Below are 13,061 nucleotides of genomic sequence, written 5' to 3' on the forward strand. Positions count from 1 at the left end.
GGAGACCTAAGAAGTATTGGGGAGAGGTGATCAGGCAGGATATGGCGCGACTTAGGGTTACTGAGGACATGGCCCTAAACAAGGAATTGTGGAGATCAAGCATTAAGGTTGTAGGTTAGGGGAAATTGTGATGTCTTTTTTACAGCGCACTAGAGTGAGACTAGCCGGTTAGGAATTAGTCTTAGGATGCTATTGATCAACTACTGATGATGGGCTTTATCTTTTGTGTATTAATACCTTACATATTCTCGTATTTCCTATATCTTGTATATTGCTGTTACTTTGTTTTTATGGTATTTATGTTATGTTATGGATTTTATGGTATTTTATGTTGTTTTATTATGAGTCTATTCATAGTACTAATATAGTGTCTCTTGTTGCCTCTTTGAGCCGAGGGTCTCCTGGAAACAGTCTCTCTACCCCTCGGGGTAGAGGTAAGGTCTGCGTACATATTACCCTCCCCAGACCCCACTTGTGGGATTACACTGGATTATTGTTGTTGTTGTTGTGACTCGTCAATACTCTCCAAGCCAAACGATGAAGGGACCAGGTAGACTGGGACTGGGACACTAGCCAATACCCAAAATTTGTAACTCTCACCAAGTATATAATCAAAGCAATAATGCCGAAGTAATAAGAAACTTACACTTATCAAGACACCTTTTTGTTATTAAGGTTATGTTCAACTACGCTCAAACAACACCTACCGGCCCTCGGACGCGATTTAACGAAAAGGTTACCTTCGACCTCGCTTGAGCAAACACCTACCATCCCTCGATCGTGATTTAACGAAAAGATTACATTCGACCTCACTCGAGCAAACACCTAACGGTCCTCGGTCAAAATTTAATGAAAAGGTTATGTTCGACCTTGCTCGAGCAAACACCTACCGACTCTCGATCGCGATTTAACAAAAAGGTTATGTTCGATCTCACTCGAGCAAACACCTACCGGTAGAGGTGTTCAAAATCGAACCAAAACCAAAGCTTAATAGATTATTTGTATCGGGTTAACGGTTTAACAGACGGGGAACATATTAATTTTTTTTATTAACAGTTTATCGGTTTGGGGGCGAATTATTCAATTTTCTTAACAGATAATCCGTTAACCCATTAAGAATATATATATATATATAAAAAATATCCATATATATATATATATATATATATATATATATATATATATATATATATATATATATATATATATATTAAATAATCAAAAACCCTTCTTCCTCCAGTACTCTATCAAAGTGAATTAGAATAAAAGAAAGCCAAATAAAAGGAGTCATCTGACTGTGACAAAAGACAGATTTTGTTGTGTAAAACAAGATAACAACACTAGTTACATCAGTGCTTCATCAACTTTTCCTGGTTTTTAAGGCATCCTAGAATTCTAAGCATGACGAACATTTGTTTTAACAACGGCCAATTGGAAATCTTTCCATGGACTAAGGCCAATGTGCATAAACATAAATAAGATTCTAGATAGATGATTTACCCATCACGGTGTCTCTTCTGCATCGTCCCTCTTAGTACGTCGACCACATATTTAAACATACAGAGACTAAATTTTATTTTATTTTGATTGAATTAGGCCAATAAACCACCTGATAACCGCCCGGTAAGAACTAAACTGATACCAATCCGCCCGATATCTTATCGGGTGGCCAGCGAATTAATACATCTAAAAGCCGATAACCGATAAGCCAAACCGTTAAGAGTAAATAACCACCCAAACCGCCTGATAAGCAGCCCTACCTACCGGTCTTCGACCGCGATTTAACGAAAAAGTTATTTTCCACCATGTTTTGAAAAACACACATCGGCCCTCGGCCACATTTTACTATTAGGTTGTATTCGATCATGCTCAAACAAACACCGATCGGCCCTCGGCCATAACTTAATAAAGGGTAAAGTTTAACCCAACTCAAACAACACCCCTCGGCCACAACATGGCAAAAGGCAAAAATCAGCCAAGTTCAAAATACACCTATTAGCCTAATAGGCACACCCGACTTATGTATAAACAAAAGGCAAACAAAACCCACAAATAACCGTCAAAAGGGCTACGATCAACTAGATGAAAATGATAACTGAAAGAGAAGAAGTTGTACACTAAAAAAATGAATTAAATCCATAAGCACAAAAGCAAATAACAAATATGGAAAGAAGTTACAAAAAACAACTTACGTTCCCATATATAAAAATATGTGAAGTTCATTACAATGGCTCTTAAAAAATAAGACAAAATACAAAAGAAGTCTAAGAAAAGGGTAATTCGCTCTCTCCGTCACGGGTCTCTGCGACCTCACCATCTCGGTCCCCATCGCCATTGCCATTGCCACCTTCATCCTAAGGATAAGTGGTATCATACCAGGCGTTCTCCTCGAGCCGGTCCACACCCTCTTCCCCATCCTCATCATTGTCTTGAGGTGTAGCGGGTTCGTATCTACAAGCGACCCGAGCTTTACGAGCCTTGACACGAGCATCTCCAAGAGTAGCCTCAGAATATGACCCTGCCACATGCAGATCCCGGAACACATGTAACGGGCCTTGGCATGAATCCATTCTTTATGTAACTCCCAAGGTACATTGGGAAAATCAGAAGCATAGGAAAAGGAAGGTTGTTCAAGTAAGTGAGCCTTCTTGGCCTCCAAAGCGGTCACTCGATCATGGAGGTCAGAGTTATTTTTCTCTAGCTCCCTAATCCTTTCCTCGAGCCGATCTTCCTTAGCTCTCCCTGTCGATTGATCATTCTCCCGCGCGGCTAGAAGAGTCCTACTCGCCAACTCAAGCATCTCCATCTTCCTCCAAGCATCCTAACGAGAGGACTCCTCCTTCTCGAGCTCCTTTTGCTTCTCGGCAATCTCACTATTGAGGGCCTACAACTAAAGTCGTCACTCTTCTAACTACCCTTATAATGCGATAACTTGAGCTTGAAGGTTCCATGCCCCTACTGACCTCAAGCTCCTCTTCCCTACTTCTCAACATCCCCTCGAGGAGGCTACACTTCTTGATGGCATGCATCGGCTAATCATCCTCCTCTTTCAACTCGCCCCGTAGGGCTTGCATGTCTCCACCTTTGCAAAATCGCCTACGGAGATCTTGATACTTGCCACGATACTCAAAGTACTTATTTTTCAATTTTTCAAAGATGTCTTTACACCTCTTCTCCCTATGGGCACTCTCGATCTCCAAAGTCACCATCTATGATCATAAAAAGGAAAGAGAAAAGAGAAATCATAACCAAGGACACCCTGAAAAACAAAAAAGAGAGGTTGAGACACAAACACTTACCCTAAGAGTAAGGATAGCAATGCTCCTCGACAAAGCACCATCATCTATTTCTTTAAGGGTCTTGCCCTCTATTTTAGAATAGAGAGCGTTGAGGGCAGGGATTACCTCCTTGGTGTTCACCAACAAGTCATGATCCATGGGGATCGCGATAGTCCTCATAGACCCCTCCAACCTTACCTCAATATGGGTAAGCCCTTCTCCCATCATCCTCAAGTAGTCTGCATTGACGTCGGAACCTAATTTATCGCCCTCCTCATCAATGTTTTTCCCCTCTCATAGGCAGGCAAGGAGGTATCTGTGGTTGTTCGACAAGTCGATGCCTCCTCTCGCCAAGAAGTGTCAAGAACGTCAGCAGCCTTCCCTTCAGTCTCCATCACCCCGAAAGGAAGAACACATCCACATCAGCTCCCACCGACCTCGGATCCTCGGGACTCGGCTCGACATCATCTCTGACAAGAATGGTCGCTATCTCATGTAGCAAAAAATCCCCTCCTATCGTATAAATGACCCGATGACTCTGTCATCGACATCCACGAACCTCCTCATTTGAGGCAAGAGATCTCCATCACTAGGTAAAGGTTCATTTTCCTCGTCGATAAGAGAATATAGAGGAGAAGCCTAAGTCTCCACGGCCAAAATGGGAACAAAGTCGAACATGGCGACAGGGGGAATTGGATCAAGGGTAGGATCGGCTGTGGTCGAAACAGTGGCAAAAACTGAGGGCGTAGTGGCCTTCCTCTTCCGAAACAAGGGCGTGTGAGCTCTCGACCTCCTTGTCGACCCCCTGGCCGAAGTTAAGGAAAAATAGGAAAAGGGAAAGTCAAGGAAAATGAGCAAAGAAATCAAGGCGCTGGTGGTAAAAAGGAAATTACCAATCGAAAGAAGCAGGACTGAATTTCTTGAAAAATCATGGCCATTCACAAATTCCTACGATATGAGGGAGGAGCCGCTCGGCCCAATTAGAAATATGAGCGTCCAAAGGAGGAGGCGAGGTCTTGGCTACAAAAAAAAAAGATGAGAAGTGAAAATCCAGGACCGAACAAGGGGGAGAAACCAAAGTACTTACGAGTATAGTTCCAAGCCTCAGGAAAGTCATCGACACTGGTCACAACGTCCTCGGTTTGACAAAAAAGAAGTTAAACCAAAATTGACGATTGGCATTATCGTCCATCTTCAATGCCAAGTATTTTCCCCTTCGGTGGCGAAGGTTCACCATCGTTCCCCTATAAAAGCTAAGAGCGAATAGATGAATTAAGTGTCGCAATGTTAGTTCGACCATGGTTAGCTCAGCAAACTTAGTGAGCATCTTTATAATTTTATAGATATACAACGCAAGCTGAGCAGGACAAATGTCATAGTGATGACAGAACTCCTCCACCAGCAGAAGGAGGGGAAAAGAATAGTCGACTTGGAAAGGGTAGGCGTAAAGGGCGCACTACTCAGGACGGTGGACCTGTACCGTATCCCCCTCGACCACGATCAACTCGATATGATTGGGAAGGCTGAATTTGGGCTTAAGCTCCGCTAATTCCTTCACCATCATCACTGATCGAAAAACTCCAAGTGCGGCCTCTAATGATTTGGTAAAATCGGATCTGAAATCAGGATTGCGTGGGATTATCTCCTCCACCGACGAGAAGGCTTCATCCTCAACAGTGGTAGGAACGCTCACCCCATAGGAGGGAAATACCACTGCCAAAGGAGCAATGCAACTCCCCTCACTAGCCTCAGAAGTTACATTAGACATATTTCAACATAAGGAAAGAGAGTGACGAACGAGAAGGAATGAAGAACAATGTAAGTCACTAAAACAGAGAAGAGAAATTTGGAGTAAAAGAGAGCAAGAGAAAGGCATGGGATTTCAAAGCGTTAGAAGATTTAAACTCCAAAATCGTGTTCAAGGACCCCTATTTATAAAGGTCATAACACCGAAACTGAAAATGACCTATCATGATTGGCACCGGAACAGAAGCGGAAGGTCTAATCAAAGGTCACACGCGAAACAAAGCGACGCATCGGGAATATGTAGCATGATGACGCATGACATCATGACGTCATCCTAACTCGTGGACAGCATAACTCCAGCAAATCACCCAAGAAATTTGAAGCATTTGAAATGTATGGCCCACAGAGGGCCATGTTGCCTGCTTGTTGCGACAACCACAACATGCGTAGTCCGCTTGATCAGCTCGACCACCAACAACATGGTCCGCTCATCGAACCCGTTCGTGAAGCCGACCTAAATAAGAGAAGGGACTAACTATATGGGTCAAAATCTATCTTTAGGATACTTAAACAAAAATAGTACTGGTGGAACGTTCCCAGGCCGTCGCTTGTCGAAGTGATCTAAAAATGGTGAAGTATGTGTCGAAGATTCAGCAAGGGCCGAAGGTGAAGTATGTGGTCGAAGATTCAGCAAGGGCCGAAGGTAGGACATAAAAGAGAATATTCTAGTGGATATTCTAGTGGATATTCTCTACACTTGTACTATTAGGATTTCTAGGAATATGTTCCCTATAAATAGAAAAAAGCGCAATGATAGGAGATCTGGGATATTCATTTGTAAAATACACTTTGACTTTAAAATAGAGAACCGGATCTTATTGCAAGCATACAAAAGTAACCTTTTTCACTAAGAATCTTGTCCGTATTTTTCCTCTGGATCCGAGAATAACTCAGATATTCAAAGGCTTATCCATCACTAATCATTGTCAGGAAAAACATTCACTAATTTCATCCTTTCTTGGATAACTCATTCGCTCTATTTACATAAATGCTATTTATTATTGTTCATCACTATTTAATGTTACATTACTTCCTTTGACTTCTTAATATTGTTTGTGTGTCGTCGTTGCTATTTATATCTGCATATTATATATTGCACCTCCGAGAATTTCATCTTTGGAATATTATTGTTAACTAAGATTAACCTTCAGTTGTATAAATTTAATTAGTTGAACCAAGATCTAAATTTGTAGTTTGATTAAAAATTACAAGCCAACAGGAAAGGGTACGCTTTAGTCTTTTTGATTAATGAGAGGTCATTTTGAATTTAAGTACCGAATTAGAATTTCTATGAATAAAACGTAGTAAGTTTCTATAGTTGTTTCCGGAGAAACTTGTGTGAGATTGAATTAACTTAGACGCTGGTCAATCCATGAAAAATTGCTATGGTGCTAAACTGTATGGGTCAAAATCTATTTTTAGGATAATTAAGCCAAAATAGTATTGGTGGAACGTTCCCAGGCCGTCGCTTGTTGAAGTGATCTAAAAAATAATGAAGTATGTGGTCGAAGAGTCAGCAAGGACCGAAATCGATGTGCATCTAAAAACCTTCAATTGTATCTATCGATCATCGGCGCAGTATCTATATCTATTTAAAAGGAAATAAGTCATCCCTAATATTTTGACAAGTGTTGTGTCCATAAAATGCCATGTGACAACTTTAGAACAAATTAGTTATTTTAGGTAAAATTAGTTTCTCTTTTTAAATTTTGAATTTGAAAACAGTTAGTAATTAGGTATTCTATATATTTTTTTTTAAAAGCACGTTATTCTATATTTAAAAGAAGAAGATGTAGTTTCTACGTTTCTTTTAAAAGAAAAACCCATTCCTATTAAATAGGTATATAGATACATTTTGAAACCAGATACATTTTGAAACCTTAGCCGCTGGCAATTGGGAATGCCATTTTCATCTCTTTGCCCTAAAAATTTCATTCTCCAAATTCGGCACCTCAATCACACGATGTCTTACCACGATATCAACTCCTTATCCACGAACTCTTCTGCCCACGATTCCAGTAACATGATTTCACGATTTTATCAAATCAGTTCTACTTTTATAGTATATAGTTCTTTTCTTTCTCCATCGGGTGCATATCAAACAATAATTTTACACTACAAGAGATGATTGGTATGATTTGTATTTCATAAACGATCTTTATTCCAGTTGAGATTGTATTCCTTTAACACATAATTTCCGTGAAGTTTTAGTTCTACTTATATTTACACATACCTCTGTCTATTTTCAGGATATAATGGCGTCTGAAATCAATTTCATTAGTGAAATTAACAGCAAATCAATGAATTGGAAGTTAAAGGTTCGTATTGTGAGGCTTTGGAAAAATCCGGACCGCGACAGGCCTGACAGCCCCTTTTCCATTGAGATTGTTCTGATGGATGAAAAGGTATTGTTTAAAACATTATAATTACTTTCCATTTATCATTGTTTACATATGCGTAAGTATATTACAGTCGTATACGGAATAACTTAGTCATTTTAACTAATTGAGCTTTTTTTGTAGGGCGACCGCATTCACGCAAGTATTGGCAGGTCTTTTATTCAAAGGTTCAAACAAGAAATTAAGGAAATGGGTTTGTACATCATGAACAATTTTGTGGTTTGTCCAAATAATATGAAGCTTAAGACCAAAGACCACAAGTTGAAGTTGATGTTCACGCATAAGACCACTGTTGACGAAATGCATGATCCACAATTCAACATGTGTATTTTCAAATTTAGAAAGTATGAGCAGTTGTCAAATCCCCAAGAATTTGACAATACTGAGTTATTTGGTAATTAAATTTCTCTCATTTTTTCCACTTTCATTTTACTTTGCCTTATTTGTTTTCTATCTTATGAATTCTAAGTGTGAATTACATCAATACTAATCACAGTATATAACATTAAAGATTAAGTTTTAGATTAAAGCTGAATTTCTTGACATTGTTAAATCCTCAGTCGAAAATCATAATCTGATTTCTAGAAGGCCTTTGTAGGCGTATGGAACTAAATAAAGGTCAATATTGTATTATTTCTTTGAACATCTCCATTACAGGTGTATAGTCTTGGTACTACTTTATATAGTATTTACTGATAGTATTTCAGTGGTTTTATGAAGGCCTAAGGTTAGCTTTTGATCTCTTATTCCATAGGTAGCTGATGGAGTTCATGCCCACAGTTTACTTTGCATTCTCTAAAACCTTCCCTTTTTCACAAAACTCAGAAAAATTGATATTTGTTGCCTCTGGAATATACATCTAAGTGTTTAATTCCTTTACAATCTTCATTTATATTGTTTATAATGATTACTAATTTTGCATATATTTCCTTGCTTTTTAGATGTCATTGGCGAAGTTGTGAGTTATGAGGACGTACAGTCTATCAAGCAAGATGATAACATCCGTATGTACATGAACATTCAGATACAAGATTATGAGTAAGCTCGTCACAATTTATTCAACTAAGTAAATATTTCAACAATTCTTTATTTTGATTCCTATGCTTAACTTTATAATAATTGTAGGAGTAACAACATTTCTGCAACTCTTTGGGGAGACTTTGTGGAACAGATTAGGCCATATTTGAATGGATCCAATGATAAGCCTGTTGTCGTCATCATGCAATTGATTAGAGCACATCGATATCGAGGTTATTAAATTCTCTACTTACTTTGAAATACAATGTCTCTATACAATTACTAAACTTAAAAATTACTTTTAAGCGTGCAGAACAATATTCGATGAGGAACACTTGGCATGCGTTGAAGCTTTTGATCAATTCAAATCTTCCTCAGGTTGTTGACTTTTGCTCCAGGTCTCTATAAGTTGGGCTAAATTTAAGCCTATTTCATCCTAAATTTTAGTCTTACAATTTATTAACGTATCTTAAGTTAAAAAATGAAACAGAATGGTTTCTGTGCGTGGAGAAAGCTCACAAAGAATTACTCAAATTTCATCTCACAAAACTCACTCTGTTGCTAATGAGCTAGCATCTGGAAGTATTGAAGTTAAAAATATTGAGGATTTGGGTGACTGTAACCATGTGAGTACCTACTTTTTAATTATTTTTTTTTTACTTTTTAATTACTTATCTTATCCTTCTCTACATAACAATTGTATATCCAATTTTTATGCGCAGCCAGAAAATTATTGGGTTGTAGCAACTATTGTAGACGTTGAATTAGACCGCGGATGGTGCTATTTAGCATGCCAAAATTTCTCAAAGAAACTAGAAAAAGAGGGGAATAAATTCTATTGTAAAAAATGCGAGCAGATTCAATCTGCCACCCATAGGTATGACTGTAATTTATATTTTCTTTACTATTATATGATTTTAAAAATACAAACTCTTTCCATGTACAAGCTACAAGTTAAAGTGACGGATTGCACCGGTACAATTTCTGTGCTGTTATGGGATAAGGATGCAACTAAGATTATCGGAAAGTCAGCAAATGATTTAAAGGATGCTGTATTTGAGGTATAATACAATTGCTTAGAAAAATAAGACCATCAACATTGAAAGAAGTGGTACCTGATCCATTCCCCTGCATCTCCTTCCCGTTTTATTTATGGGGTAGTTCACTTTGTGTCTATATGCATGTGAGGACTGATGTACTTGAAAGAACTTTAAGTTAACCAAATGTCAAAGTTCTTTTAAGTTTAAGTTACAAAGTGATTAAGATATGATTTTTAAATTTTAAATGAGCTTATTGCTAAACCTGTATGTCTTTGCTCTTATTAGATTTACTTGAGAAGTTTGATAAGTTTGAACTTTGAAAGTATGACAATATTTCTCTGTTTTTTGGTGTCCTTGGGTTTCGCTAAAGTTAAAATAGTTGTAGTTAAGGTTAAATTCTATTTTTAGCTTATCGCTAAAGTTTCATTTTGTTTTGAAGTTCTTTAAAATCTAGGTTTGTTCTTTTGCAGCTAAACACATAAAAAGCAACATAGACTCAAGCAAATCTACTTTTGTTTACAAGTATTGTATGAAATCTAGAATAATTTTGACATTAACACTACCTATTTAATCTTTATAAGATAGTGATTAACAAACAACAAGAAAAAATGGTTTCATCTCTGCTGACGATGTTGCTGAATTTGAGGTTACAAAATATTATTAAAATTGTTGGAGTTTGGCGACAAAATTCAGGAATTGTTAATGAACAAAGACGCATTTTGCATCAGAAAACTTATGCTTTCATTTTAGTTTCACATCTTCTACTTTAGTCTTTTTATATTAATAGCTTTATTTAGTGTATTATTCCTCGCATTTAGCTTATGCTTAAAAATATAGTTACTATGAGAATTGAAGCATCGTCTTTTTTACAATCTTCTTATAAGGAACAAATAAAATGTGTACACCGTATTACATTTACTTTTTACTTTTGTTGTTGTAGCTTCTATTAACCACAATCATTATGTCTTTTCGTTAGACTTCTGGTGCTGCAGATGACTCTTCATGTCTAATGGAGATAAAAAATATTGTTGAAAAAAGGGTCATGTTTAAAGTTGAGGTTAACAGTTCCAACAATCAGAATAAAGATGTAGTCTTTAGAGTTGTTACACTTACTGACGACGAGGAAATTATAAAGAAATATATTCCTTCTCCACAAGAAGAGACGTTCAAAGTATGTTTCTATACTCAATTTTTATCAGTTTTCCTATTTGTGGTTGCATTAAATTTTAATTATGATACACATTTCTTTGTAGGATCCAGATTTCAATACCAACGAAGTCATTCAGGAAGATAACGAAATCACGGTGATTTTACAACTCATTATAAATATTATTTTACATAATTCATTCTTTTAATTTAATGATTTTCAAGTTATAAAATAATAAAGCAACAAGAATTTTAGATTAAGTATTGATTTTCACATGTTTTTGTGTTTTAAATATGTAGGATTCCACTGAAGATAATGAGTTGATCGATGTTGCACATACACTTGCCAAGATAGGTTTAACTAATTCTATAGCAATGGTTGAAGAAGATTCGAATGCACAGTTATTGAAAAATAAGATCAAGAGAGTATTTAAAAAGAAGAAGATAGCATAAGTTGTTTGCATATGTACGAGTTGTAGAAACTAAGAATTGTCTGATTAGTTAGTTTATTAGTTTTATTAGTTAGGAACAAGATGTTTGAATCATTTCATGTTTTTCTTGGTATTGAACTTTTCTTGTTTAGTTAGTTTGGTATTTTCATTTGCTATGGACAAGATATTTGAATCAGTTCATGGTTCTTTTAGTTGTTAAAATTTTCCTATATAGATACGTAAGATAATCCGCAATCTTGAATTAATGTTAGTTAAATTATCTTATTTTGTTGATAGATTTTTACATTAACCATTGATAGCTTGCATCTTCCTCCAGGGATGGATCATAAAGTTAGTTGACGAAGATTTCAACTACATGACTGAACTACTTTCCATAAAGTGCTAAGTTTGCTGAAATATTAAAAATAATTCTACATGACTCGAAAGAAGGAACAAATTTATTCTCTTCATGACAGGTATATTTTCTTAGGTCGGGTGAGAGCGTTGGAGTCGTTACAATCAGTATTGATCTTAAGGCTACTGGATCTAAATTGTACTTAGTAGTTTTAATTATTTTGCTATTACTTGATAGGACCATATTTTGTAAAATCAACTTAGAGTTAGAGATACTCTAAGTTCGTCATGACACCAAGAACAATTGTAGTGGAAATAGGAGAATCTGTTTCAAGAAATTCAATGGCAGCACATGTATACAACAACGAGTCAGGCCAACAGCTTGAATGAGGGTAAAAGTAAAGATAGTGCCTTTTTTGCATTCACAGTTGCTTATTTTATTCATCCAAAACACAAAACACCAAGAAAAAAATATTTATCATATTTAAACCACATAAATGAACAAAATGTAACCTTTTCTTTTGGATAGGCAACTAAGAATTGTAACAATTAACCTTAAGACAACATAATGGACACATAGATTCAGTATAAAACTAGCCAAACTCTTAATTGAGCACAAGGCATCACTTTGATCGACCATCCTATCATAATCAGAAAGAGGGCTGATCTTCGACTTTCAGTTGTTGAATTTGGTATTACTATGTTTCGACGAATTGAGGATCCTAAAAAAGGGTGGCATATTGGTTAGTAAGAGGAAGCCAAAGAAATTGACTTAAAAAGATTTGGGAACTAAACTGTTATCGTACAGAAAACTATATAAGATCAGTATAAGAATTGACAATCATTATTAATATAGAATGATCAATAGACGATAAACCTTTTTAATGGCACTATCAATTAACATCGATGAGTCCATTATTGTCTTAACATTAAGTTGACATCCAAAAGCAGTAGCAAAGAGCCAAAAACCGCAATGCGCCGATTGTAAACATATTATAGATAACAAAATTTCATGTGAAAAATCTGAAACAAATCATATTTTTTGTGATTATTTATGAAAGGATAAGTGTTATTTTTATTTTTTGTTCTAATAAGCAAGTTATTTAGAAGATCACTAATATAATGTAACTAGTGAATCTATTCGCGCTTCGCGCCATGATAAAAACTATAATTAAAGTCATAATTTTATTATATATGTATTCCATACCATCTAAATTTCTATAAATATTAAACCCAATGCAATACAACAAATAAATATAAAAAATTTATAAGAAAATTAAATATACAACGGTTGCATGTCTCTAAGACCTCCAATTGGCGATGCTGGAGGTGGTACTCTTCGACCAAATCGATAAGCCGTTGCTTGTTCTTTCTCAAATATTTAAATCTCATTTTTTAGATTTTAATGTGCAATATCTAGCACAAAATCTTCATAATCATATAATAGACATGTATATATGTATGTAATATGCATTTCTTATACTTCTTAAAAAATGTTCAACCTCACAAAATTGCTCGTTAAACTTGAGCAACTCATTGAATTTGAAGTCATCTTACCCGACTTCATACATCTTGCAACAGAGCTACTGC

At 36.2% G+C, this 13,061-nt stretch overlaps 1 protein-coding gene across 2 annotated transcripts; it reads left to right on the forward strand.

Moving 5' to 3' along the window:
* The first annotated feature begins 6,883 nt into the window (after positions 1-6,883).
* On the forward strand, positions 6,884-11,769 carry LOC107823605 (uncharacterized). 2 transcript variants are annotated; one of them, XM_075252676.1, is made up of 11 exons: positions 6,884-7,215; positions 7,334-7,489; positions 7,607-7,877; positions 8,425-8,521; positions 8,609-8,733; positions 8,814-8,878; positions 8,991-9,126; positions 9,223-9,561; positions 10,517-10,711; positions 10,794-10,844; positions 10,987-11,766. In XM_075252676.1, the coding sequence occupies exons 2-7, from the start codon at positions 7,340-7,342 to the stop codon at positions 9,063-9,065; spliced, it is 783 nt and encodes a 260-aa protein (XP_075108777.1). In that variant the 5' UTR covers positions 6,884-7,215; positions 7,334-7,339; the 3' UTR covers positions 9,066-9,126; positions 9,223-9,561; positions 10,517-10,711; positions 10,794-10,844; positions 10,987-11,766. The 2 variants fall into 2 exon arrangements, with proteins under 2 accessions (XP_075108777.1, XP_075108776.1); XM_075252675.1 differs by having other exon boundaries at positions 9,223-10,711; positions 10,987-11,769.
* The last annotated feature ends 1,292 nt before the right edge of the window (positions 11,770-13,061 follow it).

Source organism: Nicotiana tabacum, chromosome 5, assembly GCF_000715075.1.
Source record: "Nicotiana tabacum cultivar K326 chromosome 5, ASM71507v2, whole genome shotgun sequence".
Taxonomy (NCBI): domain Eukaryota; kingdom Viridiplantae; phylum Streptophyta; class Magnoliopsida; order Solanales; family Solanaceae; genus Nicotiana; species Nicotiana tabacum.